This window comes from Mustela nivalis, assembly GCF_964662115.1.
Source record: "Mustela nivalis genome assembly, chromosome: 12".
Lineage (NCBI taxonomy): Eukaryota > Metazoa > Chordata > Mammalia > Carnivora > Mustelidae > Mustela > Mustela nivalis.
Window position 1 is genome coordinate 15,098,386 of NC_139031.1, and position 18,562 is coordinate 15,116,947.

Consider the following 18,562-nt stretch of genomic DNA (forward strand, 5'->3'; position numbering starts at 1 on the left):
TATTAAATCTCTCTTATGTGAAGCATGTATGAAGTAAGTCAGCTTCATCACTTGGTTGGGACTTGAAGATCCCCAAGTAAATATTTTCACTTAGTATTTTTCCTTCAGTGACTGAACTTTCATTTCCACCCAAGACAAACCAAGAGACACAGTAGTACATATGTTAATGCACAGCCCCAGGAGAACATTTGGTTCTAAGTTCTGGCCTCAATTTCAGATAAATCTGACACATTGCCAAATAGTCACTTCCTGCATATTACCTTCCACTTTTCTTTGGTGATAGTGTTTTCAAAGTTTTGCACAAGAACCTCCATGTGCAAATTATGGGGCCCGGTCTCCATTGACTCTGATCAAGTAAATGCAGGGTTAAGGCCCTGGATCTGTACTTCCAGTGGCGTCCCTGCTTTATTGGATTATGCCATTGGTTGAGCCCACATGTCATAGGCATTTCCACTTTAAAATAAATTGAACAAGATATCCTTTTAAACCAAACCAAAACCTAGTCACTCAGTAGCACCGTGATCCTGACCAAGGGTGATAAACACTCAAGTTTATTTATTGGCTAACATTGGTTAAAGTATGTTTTATCTTGTCCTCACGTTTTTTCTCCTAAGCCATGATCCAGAAATTGTGAGGTTTCTAATAGATACCATGACTGCTTCATATATTTGCATTCCTAAGTCACAGTGTTGTTTGAAACTGCAGTTATCACCTTGGGATACGATACTTCTTTCTGATGTGTTCGACTTACAGAAACTGGGTAGGATAGAGCCAAAGTGAAAAGAATTATGCCATACGGAAATTTTAAGGTCCTTTCCCCACCAAGATTAGAATGCTTAGGCCCTCAGTCAAAATCTCTATTTAAGTCTCCACCTGACAGCTTACAAAATGGAAAGACTCCTTGGTACAGCCAGAGAACACTAATCCAGATAATTAAGGGTTTTGAAAAACTGGATTTTTGAGGAGATATATAGGAAATTGGGGCAATTTTTCCTGGAAAATATGAATATGAACTTAATAATGGAATAAATTGGGATATTATTTAGGGGATGGTGACCAGATGTTCTCCTAAAGCTATTGGTGAATGCTAAGACATGGGTTAGAATTGTAGCCAAGAAAGCATAAATGGTAGGGATGAATATATCTGTGCTTTTGGCAAGATCACCAGCCCTTGCTGTTGTTACTAAGGCTTGGTATTTTGTTTCAGTGCAGGAACTAGACATTCTCAAATATGAAGCCAGGAGAATGAGACAAGATTTTGGCATTGTTCTGTGTTTAGTTTCTCCCCTGCTCTCCAGCCAGTTGTAGACATTTCTAAGGGGACTGATTTGACCTCCAAATTTATGATAAGCTCTGACTCAGGGCCTTTCATGGGCAGTTCATTCTTTATTTCTATTGGATATGAAGGCCATCTATTTTCTTTCCTTCTGTATTAATATCTGTCTTCCTGTTACTCTCCCTCTCATTTCATTTATCTCTTAATGCGATAAGGTCCTCACTCTAATCAAACAAAGTTTTACTGGTCAAGGGGCATAGGAAACCCTGTAATAAACTTACTTTTGAAATCTTAAGGGTTAAACACTTACTTCTAACAGAAGAGAAGTATATTTCTATCTGGAGGCTAAATCTGATAATTATCTGGAAACATTCTCCAAGCTGAGATGCTTCTGTCTTTGGTCTAACATTTACCTTCCACTCTGAGTTGCGGAAGGGAAAGTAGAAGAGCCACCGTTTCCTTTCTAGCATTTTCCATGTGCTTTCTCATTGTTTAACATGGAAGCCTTAAAAGCACGTAAGTTTTCCAGTTCTGTTGAAGGATTTTAGGTTGCATAGTCCTCACCTTTACTAAGCTTGCAGTGGTAGCAACCAGGGACCCAGAGGACTCTAGGAAGACTTGTGTGTGTACCCACATCTGTGTCTATGTATTTCATGGTCATATTAGAGATAAAAGGTCTGACAGACTAAATCGAAATCTGAATAATATTGATAAATATGTCTATACACATAAATTTTTTTTTCTGTATAGATCAGGGGTAGCTAAATGTTTCCCACTGCCTTGTTGCTTATGACTTATGTCAAAAAAGGATTTTAAAAAATGGAAGTGGAAACATATTAAATATTATTTCTTTAAAGTTGCAGTATTAATATGCTGGCCGTAAATTCTCAATAAGTTTATCCATGGATTAGCTTACACATGACCCTTCCATTCGGATTGACTTTCTGAGTTTGCTTAGTGAGTCATTCTTTGTAGCTATTGGGGCTGTGCTTCCCCTCAGCTTAATTGGGCTCTCTTATTTAATATCCACAAGAAGAGTTCCCATTTAAAAATTTGTATCTGCATTGCTTGTTTCCTATACTACTTAAAATTCTTGGGAGTGTTATTTGATTTGAGCTTTCACTAATGAATTAAAAAATTCCTTGTTCCTCATATGCAAACACCTTCTCCCTCCGGTTGTGACTTCTCTCTTTCCCAGGGACTGCCCTGGAGACAGGTGTCTGGCATTAGGCTTTATTTTACTCTTTCTGCCTGGTCACGCACCACTTCACCTGTACTTTGTTCATCATTGCAGCTTCCTCTGAATGTTTTCAATAATTACTTCAGCCTCGGATTCGATGCCCACGTCACACTGGAGTTCCATGAATCCAGAGGTGAGGACAACGTCCCATTTCCATCTCCCAGGGAGGAAGTTTCCAGCAGGTGTTTTGCATGTTCCCTTCTGTTTGTATATCACTTAAATATTGACAGTGTGCGTCAGTGTTGTTCATTTTAACTTTCATGATGACCCTGGGAGCTAGAATAAGATAGGAACTTGTTACAGATAGGACCCTGAGACCTAGTTGTTTAGGGTCTCAGAGATGTAAAGGACAACACAGATGGATAGTCCCGGTCTCAGACCGCTGATTTTTAAGTTTGACTCGAAACTTTGGGGTTAGTGAACCACTAGGAAGAGATAAATCTTCTTTCATTCAAATTATTAGGATATTCACAGCTTGCTGAACCACCGATTGTTAACATTTTATAAACCAGGGCCATTGAAATCTGGCAGCAAAAACATACAAGTCCTCCCTGTGTGTGAGAAAGAGATAGCAGTCATCTTAAGGAACAGTAGGGGAGCTGATGAGTGTTGAGGTGGGAAGAAAGGCAGGTGATTGGATTGGTGACAGGTGCTGGGAATGCCCGCTGGACAAGCTAGAGGGACAAATGAGAACCGGTGGTAATTTCAACGGCTGGAAGAGATGGAGACAAGATTAGGGAACAAAATTATTTTCGAAAGAGAAATAAGATGAAATAATGGCATGTGGTTAAATACTTCATCAGAAAATTTCTTATGCCATTCAGAGCTGAGAAAGTTGAGGATTTGGGCTTATGTTTGGAAGCCCCAAACGTCCGTGCTCACGCTCATTCACCGGTATTTCTTCATCTCTCGAAATCTCTTATTAATGTAACTACATATATCTGTGTCTTTGCCTGTATCCACATCTGTACCTAGTCTCATGGGAATAAGTTAATATATAACCAAAATCATGCTGGGCAGTAGGTTAGTGAGTGTGTTGTGAGATAAAACACATACGTGAGAGGATTATTTTACTTCTTTTCCTCCAGATTCTTCAAGAGAGTCAGTGGTTTTAACTCCTAGAATTTGAAATACAGAGACCTAAAAGAATTCAAATGTTCACATTCTACTAATAACCCAGAGGAAATTCTGATAACACTCTTACGCAACAAAGGTCAAGAGTGGAGTAGTAGGATTAAGGGCGTTAGAATACAAACTGTAAGTGAAGTCCAAACCTGTAATTCTTTTACTGAGATCAGCAGTTTTGGTAGGCTTTGCCTTCCTGCTCTCATGAGGCTTTGAGAGTCAAATGCCGTGTCAATTAAAAACAATACTCAGCATAATACTCTTCATCTCCATCCGTGTTGGCGTAAATTGTATCTACCATGTAAATCCGTGTCCTGGGTAATTGAATTTAAATGAAAAAAAAAAGTAAGGTAAAATAAAATAAAATAAAATAAAAGTGATGATGATCAAAGAGAAAGGCATAGTTTGACTTTTCTCTCTGAAAGTTTGGTTGAAAACAGAACCACAGATATCACATACCCAGATCCGAAACACTACTACCTCCCATCTCCCTGTCATAGACAGCTCTTGGAGATATATGCTCAGGGAGTCCTACTGTAGGGCCCACATTTATAGTCTGTTGGTCTCCCTATACTTAAGGAGACTTAATTTTGGGAAGTAAATGAAGATTACTTTCCTCATTTCTTAACCCATTTTTTTCCCCTCATATTCTTCAGGAGACTCTGGTTTTGGGCTTCTTAGCAAAATCTTTCAGTTTCTTAGCAATACTTCTAATTATCACCAATGCATGAATCTTCCAAAATAGACATCCTGGCATGAAAAGAGACCTAAATGAGTAAGTGGCAGACAATGAGTTCATTCACGGGAGCCTAATATTTTGTCTAATTAATCTGACAATTTTCTAATGATACATTTCCTTGTACTGTGATGAAACTTTTGTGTCTCAGAGTGAAGGAAGCAGGGAGAGATATCAAGGGAGAAAGACCAGGCTTAGAAGAGAATTCTTGAAGGAAAGTGATTTTTTTTTTTAAGTGGGACTACTTCATTTGAGAAAGGCATATGCAAACTGTGGTGTATACGTGTGTGTGTGTGTATGTGTGTGTATACATAGTTTAATGTATGTGTGATTATAAAACATTTGGTTAAAAGATTCAAAGACTAGTCTTTTAATAGGTTATTGTTGGGGCTTAGTGTAAGTGCCTTTGAGGAAAACCAGCCACTGGAGAGCTGTTATAGGAGAATTGTTTCCTGAGATATTCTGCAGTATTCATGAAGATGGTATAGAAATAAATATCGACAAAATGTTGAAGTCAGGTTTAGATGATAACCTTATACCAGAAGTGTGGACTTATTAATACCTGTTAATCTATTGACTTTTCATTAATTAAAAATCATTAATTTATGCTGAAAATTATAATTACCCAAGCTTTTTTTTTTTTTTTTTGCTTTTACTATTTTCTGTTTATTTGAATTTTCTTCACATTTTTACCTGGATAATCAAGAAATCTCAGGCTCTCCTACAAAAGGAAAAGAAAAATAACATAGCTGCATTTTCAATAGGGGCAGACTTACTTATTTCTTTTGATATTAAGTGGCTATTCTCAAGCCAAAAACACCAATAGCTGAGACTTCAAACTGTTCTCAAATGTAGACGCTCAGTGTGAGACTTCATGACAAAACTTGTATCATTTGCCATGAAATACCAGAAGGGTGACTCAAAGCCTCATGAGAGCCATTATAAAAAAAAAAAAAATGAGCTTGGATAGAATAACCTATTATGTATTAATAAAAGGGGAGAGAGAGAGAGAGAGTGAGTGTGTGTGTGTATGTGTACGTACTTGGGATTTATGCTAATCTATCTACATGAAATGGGTAATAAATATAAATCTTACTAAGGCAGAATCTCTGAAAATGTAATTGCAGAAGCAATTTTTGGCATAGACGTGAAACAGCCCATCAAACACAGGGGATAATTAAAGGCATTTGAGATAGTTTATTGGTGGTATTACTGTTTAAACACTTTTAGAATCACCAGTAAAAAATCAAGCAAGGAGTAAAGACATTTTTAACATTTTGATTGACTTTGTATAAAAAGAATGCAAACATTTGAATAATCTGGGTTTCTATATTTGATCAGAAAGTTTGTTTAGTTCATTTGATTTGAAAATAGAAATGCTTTCTTCTTATTAAATTGGCTAAATCATACTTGGTTGAGCTTTTGCTTATATATCAGAAAGTGCAGTCTTTCGGAAGAGGGTTTGGAGATGTAACAGAATTGGCCATTTAATTTTTAGCTGGAGTCTTGCCCAGAACGTTAATAACTATTGCGTTATGACAGTGCTTGAGCAAGTACATTGAAAATATTCCCATCCATTAATGTATAGACATGTTAACAATGATTATGGTCATCAGATAGCAAAGTTAAGTCTCACTTTGCCAGCTATATGAATTAGATTGTCATTTTTTTTGGACGTGAAGGATATTAAGCATGTCAAACTTTTAGCCTTAGATTGGATACTTAAATTTTACTGCCTCTCTGAAATTACTTATTCAGAGGAGTTGAACCTTACGCGACAAGGTCAGAGAAATACAATTATGACTCTAAAGGAGGCAGTATTTAAATTTGATTTAAAATTTACTATTTTCACTGGATATACAAAAACATGCAGATGAGCATGTTTCTGAGGATTATGAATGTTTCATGATTCATATGGAGAATGAACAGATTTCTTTAAAAAGACATTTCAGTAGCTTGCTAAATTTCATCAAAGGACGCACTACCAGTCTTATGTCTAGGTACTGAGACTCAAGCATGATTTGCCCTTGTGAAAGTCTTTTTATGGTCCAGGGTTCTCTGTCTGTAACCTCCTTTTCATTTTGAACCTCTGCATGGCACCTACCTTCATTCGAGATTCAAGTGTACCTGCCTCTGGAACCCTTTTGATCATTCCTTTTATGTGTGACTCTCACTTCACCTGCTATAGGCATCTGTGTATGGCATATACAAAATGATGTTTCCCTATCTATCTCCTCCACTCTAAAACTCATGTGGGCAAAAGATCATATCTTCCTGTAGTCCCTGTGCCAAGCCCATAGCTATCTCAATAAGTATTCATTACTATAATGGAAAGTGTAATTAGAGGAGAGGCCCCATATATAATATAAAAGATAACAGTAGAAAGGACCATATAGTAGGGATAAGATTAGTTGTATAGGCAGTAAATAATATAGGAATTTGGCAGGGAAAATGTATCAGGGGAAAATTTACAGACAGGGTAAGAGGGAGCTGAGAGATAAAGGAGGAGTGTGAAATATGTAGTTTAGAAGTTAAGTGGGTAAGGGCATTTCAGACAGCGAAGCACAGAGGGACCAATGAGCTTGTGATAAAATGGGATGACCAGTTAATACATAGTGAAAGAGGTTTGCAGCCATGTTGAAGAACGGATAATGTTGATAAAACTATTTGTCCTTCATGGGAGATGATGTTGGAAGACAAGATTTTTTTTTTTTGGATATATGCCATTTGAATTGAAGGTGGCATTGTGATTGTAGGTATAGATTTGGGGATCATTTATGTATATATAACTGAAGTCTTAAGATTGGGTACATATCTAATGTAGGGAATATGGAAAATGTGAGTTTTGTGCTGTTCAAATTGCTTATTGAGTTTTATAAACATAGAGTTGAACTTGTATTTATGAATACCTCCTCTAATATGCCAGACCAATTACAGACAAAAGTAGGGTCTAGGATCTTATTCTGATAGCACAGATGTTATTGTGTTGTACATAAAAATAGGATTAATATATTAAACCAGTGGAATGGAAAATACCCAGAACCTTATTATCATCATAACTGGATTACATCTAGAGCCAAATCATTTAGGTGATTTTGATGATGAGATTTGGGAAGTTTGAGCTAATAAGCTTGAGTTGAGATTTTTGGGTTTTGAGTTGATGCTCGAATGGGGATGAGACCTTTGGGGACCTTGGATGGAATGAATGGTTTTCATATGAGAAAAATATGAACCATGGGTGTCAGATGGTGGGTGATCGTGGGTAGAATTTTGGCCTTTATGACATTTGTTATTTGGTATCATGCTTGTTGGTTATGTTATTTTACATGGAAAAAAAAGACTTTTTTAATGTTATTGAGGTCAATAATTAGCTGACCTTATATAGGAAGAGAATTCTGGGTTATCTGAGTGGGCCCAGTGTGATATCGTGAGCCCTTCAAAGTGTAAGTAGAAAGTTAATTAGGAAGTCAAAGAGATGTGGTAGAAGGAAAGCCGGATAGATTTGCAGGGTGGAGAAACACTTGATGTGGCCCTGTTGGCTTGGATGGTGGAGGGGATTTGAAGCCAAGGACTCTAGGAGGGCTCTAAAAGTTGAGAATGAACCCTAGCTAACCGCCAACAAGGAAAAAGAACTTTACTTCTCCAACTTTAAGGAAATGGGCTTTGCCAACTATCTGAAGAAACATTGAAGTGAATCCTTTTTTTCAAAAAGATTTTATTTATTTATTATTAGTTCATGTATTTTGAGAGTGTGTGTGAGTTGGGGGAGGGGCAGAGGAAGAGGGAGAGAGAGAAATCTCACACTCATACCTGCTGAGTCTGGAGCCTGACACAGGACTTGATCTCACAACCCGAGAGGAAATCAAGACCTGGAAGCTTAACCAACTAAGCCACCCAGGCACTCGTGAAAGTGAATCCTTTTTAGAGCCCCCATAGAAGAGTCCTGCAGACTGACACCTTAATTTTGACCTTGGATGAACCTAAGTAGAGGACTCAGATTTTGGCCCAGGGAACAAGAAAATAAATGGATGTTTTAAGTTGCCAAGTTCTCAGGAATAGGAAACGAATACAATTAGTGTTGGTGTCCAATCAGATTATAAATAGACTAATGGCTCTAGACATGCATAGTGAGCATTTAGATCTCGCTTGGGTACACCCTGTTCTTGTGGAAGAGGGAGATGGGCAGTCGAGGAACTGTAGCAATAAGAGCATGGATGCTTCCACTATTGGGGTCTTGGGATACTTTGAGTATTATTGATATTTCTTGAGAATGGCTTTTCATAGTTGACCTCATACCAATTAACAGATACAGCTTCCTTAAGGAACAAGAATACTTACCACTTTGTTACTGGTCCTTTCCCAATTCTGTATGTCCCCTTTTCTTGATATAGTTGGGGATCATGTTCCTTGGACCTTCTCAAAGACCTTTCAATTCTTACACATCCACATATCCAGCCACTCAACACTCTAAGGGCCAATAAGGAATGACTAAGTACTATTATTTGTAGACATCCCTTGCTTTCTTAGGGACTGGCTTCTGCAGAGAGTAGGGAAGTTCTAATACTACCCAACATCTCTCTCAGCTCCAGCCAACCTTTGTTTCTGAGGCTCTTTGAAGTAGGGTAGATATTGAATTGGAAAAAATGTGTAATCAGCAAGGCAGGCTCGGTCAGGGAGTCAGTATATAATATCATTATACTATTAGCAGAGATAACAGAATTTACTTCCATCTTTTCTGTTCTCAGGGCTAAGGAATATGTGTGACTCTCCTACCTGGTTATCTTTTTGACATCTCTCTAAATGCTAGTATCTTCATCTTGTTTAGTTTCACATATTAATTGAATTTTATATAGTTAAATTACATTTGAAGTGACTGTTTTCATCAGCTGTGTCAGTGAAATCACCAAAAACTCAGTTTATTTATTAATTTTATTCTACCCATTTTGGGTCTTAAAAAACATTTTCTTTCTCTTGAGAGAAAACTTTATTTTTTAAAACTTTTTTTTGAAGACTTTATTTATTTATTTGACAGAGAGAGAGAGAGACGATTAGGCAGAGAGGCAGGCAGAGAGAGAGAGTCTGCCCACTGAGCAGAGAGCCCAATGCAGGGCTCCATCCCAGGATCCTGACATCTTGACTGTGCCGAAGGCAGAGGCATAACCCACTGAGTTACCTGTTTCTGTTTAAAGAAACAGAAAACACTTTCTTTAAAGGTGGGGGGGGGGGAACAACTGGGTTCATAGGAAAACCCCTTAAGAATGTGAATCTTTTCCAAACCACAAAGTAGTGTGTTTTGTTTTGTTTTGTTTTGTTTTAAGTAAATGTTAATAGTTGTTGCATGATTTGCTTGATAGCTGTGGACATTAGTGCCCTGAAAAAGTTCTATGCCAGAACTGTGGGTGCCATTTTACAGTTGTTTTTATTATAACTTGCTCAATAGCCAGATCTGACTTTTCCTTTTATTCTCTTATAAAATTAGGGATTAAGTACCCATGATAAGTTATATAACAACAGAAATCTGAATTTTGCCTCTGGTCCATAAAGCAAGAGTTAATGCAACTGAGATTGGTACCACGCCAAATCTGGTTTAAGGAAGATTAAAAAAGAAATAAACAAACAAACAAACAAAAACATTATTTAGAGCCAAATTTATCCCAAAGACCCACACAATAAAAATGGTGAGTTCTGGGTCCAGAAATGGGGACCAAAGAGATGGAGTACTAAGTACCACTTTTGTCACTTTTTCTGTTTAGTATAGCCTGTAAATTCACCTTTAACTTTTGTTTAATTTTGTTTCTAGGGTCCAGAGTACTCAGTCCAATAGAATAGAATGAATGTTCAAGGAGAGGTGTGAGATACAGAATCTTAAATATGTAAAAACTCTCAAGAGTCAATATACAACATACTACCTTATTTTTCTTTTTAAGTTTACAAACTTTGACCCGGTTTCCATGTTAGGTGCTAATATTATATTCTAATAATCTTGAAAATAATCTAATGATCCTAGGTCTAGGATTATTCCCTGAGATTGTGTAGTTCTTACTCTGTCCTATCTTAGTGAGTGAGCTCTTGCTCCTTTTCTTCATCTAGACAATTATTAAGATTTTCCATTCAAACACAGGGCCAGGACTTGAAGAGTTTCAACTAGTTAGCCAGCTGTCTGATGAGAAGCAGTTTGAAGAGAGATCTTGCCCTGAGAAGGGATTAATGAGCACATGGGGTAAAATAGCAGAAGGCAAAACATTGACAACGGGTCCCATTGGAATGTCTTGGAATTCTACTAGAAAGAATATGAGGAAATAGTATTTCACTTAGGGATTTTATAATCTCTTATATTCATGTGAACATTCTCTGATGCAGATTCTTATTTAACCTTTTTTGTGGTCTTTATATAACAAACAGGACCAAACTCAAAATAAAACCATTTTTCACCCACAGTCTTTGTTGTCACAAGCCCCGAGTCATTTAGCGGTTGACCTGCATGTATGTCTATTTATGTACCTCCAGTTAACCAAGTGAGTGGTTAAGGCCTGTGACAAACAAAAGCACAGATGGTAGTTAGGAGTTTTGGTAAGATGTGAAAGCAAATTCTCTACTTTTACCCAATTTCCCATATTTCATTACATTTGGAATCTGCATACATAGTTTATTGAAGATGCGCCCTATGGAGGTCAAAGCAGATAATCACCCCAAGGCAAGGGTGATAGGAACCCTGCCAGCACTCTATTCTGAACAGAATCCAGAGTGTCTCGACTTTCAATGTACATGAAGTCACCCAGAGAGCTTATTAAATCATGATTCCTGGACACCACCCCCTACACATTATAATTCAGTAGGTCTGGGGTAGAGCCTAATAGTTTGCATTTCTAACAAGCTTCCAGTTGATGCTGATGCTGCCATTTTGGGGCTACACTTTTGTAGCGCTAAACAGCTATACCAACTGGCCTGTAACTAAGGAAAAGATGATAATGAGGCTGTTGACTCTGTTGGATCTGTGGGATGGGGAGGGAGGGCAGGAGAAGTAAGAATGTTAGTGGAAGTCACTACCTTTAATGAGGTCTCTATAACAAAACTACCTTTTCCTTTCACAGAAGCAAATCCGGAGAAATTTAATAGTCGCTTTCGAAATAAAATGTTCTATGCAGGGGTAAGTATATAATTATTACCTATTATTTAATACTAACTAACTACTAATTACTTGTTGATAATAGGAATACTAACTATATGAAAAATTATTACTCACCTCAGATGTTTACAAGTATTTCTATGTATGATTACAATTTAATGTCTGGTTTACAATTAAGATGTATTTAAGTTGGTAGAAAGGGAGCTGGTGTTCATCATCTTTGAACTTAAAAGCTTTAAGGCTTCCTGTTGTCCTGAGGGGATGATATTCAAGGAGTGATATGAGCAACATCAAATCCAATCTTGAGAATGGGGGAGTTAGGCAGACTGAAAGAGGTATGAAAAGTCTTGAGTAAGAATGTGGTTTGCACAGGAGTACATACGCATCAGTGTTGGATGAGAAATTGACAGAAGGTTGGCAGTTTCTCATGGAAGCATATATGTGAGTAAAGGAGGTCTTTTTTCCTTCTCCTCAGGGACATCCTAGGGATGAATGGCCAGAAAGAGGACAGGGGTGGGGTGTGGGAAGGCCTTGATAATACTGATTTTAAAAAAGTGTAGTTGAAATTTAGACCACTGAATAGAAAGAATGGAAATAAAAAGGGAGAGGGTGAAACAAGACATTCTTAGTGGGAAGTTCAAGATGATATCAGCACCCTGTGATCAAGTAGGAGGTCAGGAAAGGGCATCAAAATAAATCTTCAAACTGACCATTGGAATTACCTACTTTTTAACTTTTCTGCTGTGTTCTTAAATTTTATTATAGGTTATAGTTTGAAAACAAAGAGTTTTCAGCCTGACAGCTACTGTATTTTGCTTTGCATTTAGCAAGAAAAGAACTTCTTTATATTTTGAATAATTTAGAAACATTAGGAACTGTTGATAATACGGAAGCAAGGATTTGGCATAACCATGTGACTAATTTGGTTTTTCTTCCTTTATTCCCTTGTGGTATAGGCTGCTTTTTCTGATTTCCTACAAAGAAGTTCTAGAGATCTATCCAAACATGTTAAAGTTGTTGTAAGTATTGAACATGTTGACTCGGCTCATTTGAATATAAATATGTATGCTGCAAAAAACATACCCCAAATACCAGTTTATATACTTAGATTAATCAATGTGTTGCATTAATTCCAGACATCATTTAATGTAGTTTATTCAGCCAACATTTCTGAGAATATAGCTCTGTTGGAAACTCTCTTAGTTGCTTGGGGTGGACAGACAGCTGGTTCCACTCCTGAAGAAACTCACAGTTCAGTCGAAGAGAAGAGCACTTAAGTCATTACATAACACTATAATTAATAGTGTTGACTATGTGCACAATGTGGTGGCATTCAGAGGGAAATGGAAACTGACTCTAGTGAGTCCAGGGAAACTATCACTGAATAAATGATGTTGAGCTGGGTCTTGACATAGAAATAGATGCTCACCAAAAATACCATTATTTCACAGTTACTTGGGACTCTTCATTTTAGGCAAATGCATTCATTTAATTTTTTGTGATGATTCACTCTGTAGCCTGGCCAGGGTTCTTCACCACTGAATGGTTTGTTTTTGATACTATTTCTTTCTGGGTTTCTATCCCAGGTTTTTAGATACACACTCCTTGGAGACACAGAGAGGGTCAGTTATCTATTCTCTAGGGGCTTTATTTTAAAATTGCATATCATTAGGGGTGCCGGGGTCACTTAGTCAGTTAAGCACCTGACTCTTGATTTCTGCTCAGGTCATGATCTCAAGGTCATGGGATTGAGCTCTGAGTCAGGCTCTGCATCCAGGGTAGAGTCAGCTTGGGATTCTCTCCTTTTCCCTTTTTCTCCCCCTCTGCCCCTCCACTCTCATGCATTCTCTCTCTCTCTCTCTCAAATAAATAAATAAATAAAATCTTTTAAAAATTAAAAATAGCATATCATTAGTTATTGAGAAAGACATAAAATGCTTCCTTATAATAAACAAGTTAAAAGAAGGAGCAAATACGACTATTCTATATAACTGTTTAAGGAGAAAGAAAAAGGAAAAATAAATGGGGAAAAAGGACTGGGATACAGCAATGTTTAAATTTATCACAGCATAGATAAAGAACAGAATATGTGATGCAAGGGGACAGAACAACAGAAATACATTAGAATACAGAAAAACAGAAAAATATGTATGGGTGTATAGAGAAGCAGGAGTGGGATACAAATTAAAATTTGTAAACACCATGCAGCAAAATTTGTAAAATTTGTAAAAATGTTTTAAAAAATAATTTTGTAAAATTAAAAAAAAATTTGTAATCACCATGCAAAAGCAGTTCTAAGAGGGAAGTTTATAATGATACAGGTCAGGTCTATCTCAAAAAATGAGAAAAATCTCAAGCAACCTAACCTTATACCTAAAGGAGCTAGAAAAAGAACAGCAAGCCCAAAACCAGTAGAAGAAAGAAAATAGCAAAGATTAGAGCAGAAATTAATGAAATAGAGACTTAAAAAGCAATAGAAAAATCACTAAAACCAGGAGCTGGTTCTTTGAAAGAATAAGCAAAATTGATAAACCCTTAGCCAGACTCATCAGACAAAGAAAAAAAGGATTCAAATAAATAAAGTCAGAAGTGAAGGATGAGGACTAAAAACCAACACCACAGAAATACAAAGGATTTTAAGAGAATATTATGAAAAATTATATACCAACAAATTGGACAACCTAGGAGAAATTGATACATTTCTAGAAACATATAATCAGGAAGAGAGAGAAAATTTAAACAGACCAATTATTGGCAGTGAAATTAAGTTGGTAATCAAACTCCTGACAAACAAAAGTCCAGAACCAGATGGCTTCAGGGCGTGAGTTTTACCAAACATCTGAAGAAGAGTTAATACCTATTTTTAAACTATTCCAAAAAATAGTTGAGGAAGAAAAGCATCCAAATTCTTTCTATGAGGCCACCATTACTCTAAAACCAAGACCAGATTATTCACAACAAAAAAAGAAAACTATGGCCTACTCTGTCTGACTAACATAGGTGCAGAAATCTTCAACAAAATATTAGCAAATTGAATTCAATAATACATTTAAAAAATTATTCACCAGTCATGTGGGATTTATTCCAGCGATGCTAGAGTGGCTCAGTATTCACAAAAAATCAACATGATATATCACATTAACAAGAGAAAGGAAAAAAAAATCACATGATTATCTCATAGATGCAGGAAAATCATTTGACAAAGTACAACATCCATTTATGATAAAAACTCTCAACAAGTAGGCTTAGAGGGAACCACCTCAACGTAATGAAGACCATATACAAAAAAACCCACAGCTAACATCATACTCAATGGTGAAAAACAGAACTTTTCCTCTAAAATGAACAGGACAAGGATATCCACTCTCATCACTTTTATTCAGTATAGTATAGGACGTCCTAGCTGCAGCAATCAGACAAGAAAAAGAAACAAGGCATTCATATTGTTCAAGCAGTAGTAAAGCTGTCACTATTTGCAGATAACATCATAATGTATATATAGAAAACCCTTAAGATTTCACAAAAAACAACTATTAGAATTGATTAATGAATTCAGTAAAGTCACAAGAAACAATTAATATACAGGAATCTGTTGCAATTCTATATATTAATAATGAAGTAGCAGAAAGAAATAGGGAAACAATCCCATTTATACTCACACCTAATGAAATGAAAGACCTATTCTCTGAAAACTGTAAAACACTGATGAAAGAAATTGAAGATGGCACAAATGCTTATGGACTAGAAGAACCAATACTGTTAAAATGTCCATACTACTCAAAGCAGTCTTTGGATTTAATGCAATGCCTATCAAAATGCTAACAGCATTTTTCACAGAATTACAACAAATATTACTAAAATTTGTGTGGAACCACAACAAAACTCCAAATAGTCTTTCTTGGGAGAGAAGAACAAAGTCAGGGGCACCTGGGTGGCTCATTCAGTTAAGCATTTGCCTTTGGCTCAGGTCTTAATCCCAGGGGTCCTGGAATTAAGCCCCTCATCTGACTCCCTGCTCAATGGGACATCTACTCCCTTCCCCTTTGCCCCTCTCCCCTCTTTTCTCTCTTGCCACCTGTCCCCCTCTCTCAAATAAATAAAGTCTTTTTTTCCCCCCAAATACTAGAACTCATACAGCAGTTCAGTAATGTGGCAGAATACAAAATCAATGTACAGAATCAGTTGCTTTCTTATACACTAACAATGAAAATACAGAAAGGGAAATTAGAGAATTGATTCCATTTACTATAGCACCAAGAACCATAAGATACCTGGGAATAAACCTAACCGAAGAGGTAAAGGATCTGTACTTGAGGAACTACAGAACAATCATGAAAGAAAATGAAGATGACACAAGAAGATGGAAAACCATTCCATGGTCATGGTTCGGAAAAATAAACATTGTTAAAATGTCTATACTGCCTAGAGCAATCTATACATTCAATGCCATTCCGAACAAAATTCCAACAGCATTTTTCAAAGAGCTGGAGCAAACAATCCTAAAATTTGTATGGAACCAGAAGAGACCCTGAATTGCCAAGGAAGTGTTGAAAAAAGAAAAACAAAATTGGAGGCATCACGTTGTCTGATTTCAATCTTTCCTACTAAGCTGTGATCACCAAGACAGCATGGTACAAAACAAACACATAGACTAGTGGAACAAAGTAGAGAGCCCAGAAAAGGACCCTCAACTTTATGGCCAACTAATCTTCGACAAAGCAGGAAAAAATATACAGTGGAAAAAAGACAGTCTCTTCAATAAATGGTGCTGGAAAAATTGGACAGCTATGTGTAGAAGAATGAAACTAGACCATTCTCTTACACCATACACAAAGATAAACTCGAAATGGATAAAAGACCTCAATGTGAGGCAGGAATCCATCAGAATCCCAGAGGAAAACATAGGCAGTAACCTCTTTCTCATTGGCCACAGCAACTTCTTTCAAGATGTGCCTCCAAAGGCAAAGGAAACAAAAGAGAAAATGAACTTTTGGGACTTCATCAAGATCAAAAGCTTCTGCACAGCAAAGGAAACAGTCAACAAAACAAAGAGGCAACCCACGGAATGGGAGAAGATATTCACAAATGACAGTACAGACAAAGGGCTGTTATCCAAGATCTATAAAGAACTGCTCAAACTCAACACACACAAAACAGATAATCATGTCAAAAAATGGGCAAAGACATGAACAGACACTTCTCCAATGAAGACATACAAATGGCTAATAGACACATGAAAAAATGTTCATCATCACTAGCCATCAGGGAGATTCAAATCAAAACCACATTGAGATACCACCTTACACCAGTTAGAATGGCCAAAATTAACAAGACAGTAAACAACAAGTGTTGGAGGGGATGTGGAGAAAGGGGAGTCCTCTTACACTGTTGGTGGAAATGCAAGTTGGTGCAGCCATTTTGGAAAACAGTGTGGAGATTCCTTAAGAAATTAAAAACGGAGCTACCCTATGACCCCACAATTGCACTACTGGGTATTTACCCCAAAGATACAGATGTAGTGAAAGGAAGGGCCATCTGTACCCCGATGATCATAGCAGCAATGGCCACAGTTGCCAAACTGTGCAAAGAACCAAAATGCCCTTCAATAGACAAATGGATAAAGAAGATGTGGTCCATATGTATAATGGAGTATTATGCCTCCATCAGAAAGGATGAATACCCAACTTTTGTATCAACATACACGGGACTGGAGGAGATTATGCTGAGTGAAATAAGTCAAGCAGAGAGAGTCAATTATCATATGGTTTTGCTTATTTGTGGAGCATAAGGAATAACACAGAAGACATGAGGAGATGAAGAGGAGAAGGGAGTTGGGGGAAATTGGAGGGGGAGATGAACCATGGGGACTGTGGACTCTGAGGAACTAACTGAGGGTTTGGCGGGCTGGGGTGGGAGGTTGGGTGAGCCTGGTGGTGGATATAATGGAGGGCACATATTGCATGGAGCATTGGGTACATAAACAATGAATTCTGGAACATTGGAAAGAAATTTTAAAAATAAATAAAAAATTTTTAAAAAATAAATAAATAAAAGAACAACAAAGCTGGAGTTACACAATTCCATATTTAAGATATATTACCAAGCTGTAGTAATCAAAACAATATCATACTGGCACAATTATAGATGCATAGGTCCATGGAACAGAATAGAGAATCCAGAAATAAACTCATGCTTATATGTCAATTTATCTATGACAAAGGAGGCAAGAATATACAATGGGGAAAGGACCATCTCTTCAACAGATAGTGCTGTGGAAACTGGACCACTCTCTTACACTATACCCTCAAATAAACTCAGAATGGATTAAAGACCTAAACATGAGACCTGAAACAATCAAACTCCTGGGGGGAAAACAGCAGTAATCTCCAACTGGCCATAGAAACATTTTTCTAGGTAGGTCTCCTGAGGCAAACGAAACAAAAGCAAAAATAAACTACTGGAACAATACCAAAATATAATGCTTTTACACAGTGAAAGAAACCATCAACAAAACAAAAAGACAACCTACGGAATGGGAGAAGATACTTGCAAATGATATATCTGATAAGGGGTTAATATCCAAAATGTATAAAGAATTTACGCAACGCAACACACACACACACATACACACACGAATCCAATTGAAAAATGAGCAGAGCAGAGGACCTGAATTGACATTTTTCCAAAGAAGATTAAAGATGGCCAAAAGCCACATGAAAAGATGCTTAACATCACTAATCATCAGAGAAATGCAAATCAAAGCTACAGAGAGGTATTACCTCACACTTGTCAAAATGACTAGAATCAAAAAGCCAAGAAATAACACAAGTATTGGTGAGGATTTGGAGAAAAAAGGAATCCTTGTGTACTATTAGTGGAAATCCAAATTGGTACAACTTCTGTGGAAAACAGCATGGAGGTTCCTCAAAAATTTAAAAATAAAAATATTATATGATCCAGTAATTCCACTATTGGATAGTTACCCAAAGAAAGTGAAAATTCTAATGAAAAAAAGATATATGGACCTCTCTGTTTATTGCAGCGTTATTTACAATAGCC

General features: G+C 37.0%; 1 protein-coding gene across 4 annotated transcripts in view; it reads left to right on the forward strand.

Moving 5' to 3' along the window:
- DGKI (diacylglycerol kinase iota) overlaps positions 1-18,562 on the forward strand; it is a gene marked incomplete at its 5' end in the record, with an annotated part of 437,574 nt that overhangs the window by 250,732 nt on the left and 168,280 nt on the right. For all 4 annotated transcript variants that reach the window (XM_082693877.1, XM_082693879.1, XM_082693878.1 and 1 more), the window contains 3 exons: positions 2,571-2,649; positions 11,469-11,524; positions 12,460-12,522. In XM_082693877.1, the coding sequence (XP_082550003.1) occupies positions 2,571-2,649; positions 11,469-11,524; positions 12,460-12,522 (198 nt within the window). The remainder of the gene's footprint in view (positions 1-2,570; positions 2,650-11,468; positions 11,525-12,459; positions 12,523-18,562) is intronic.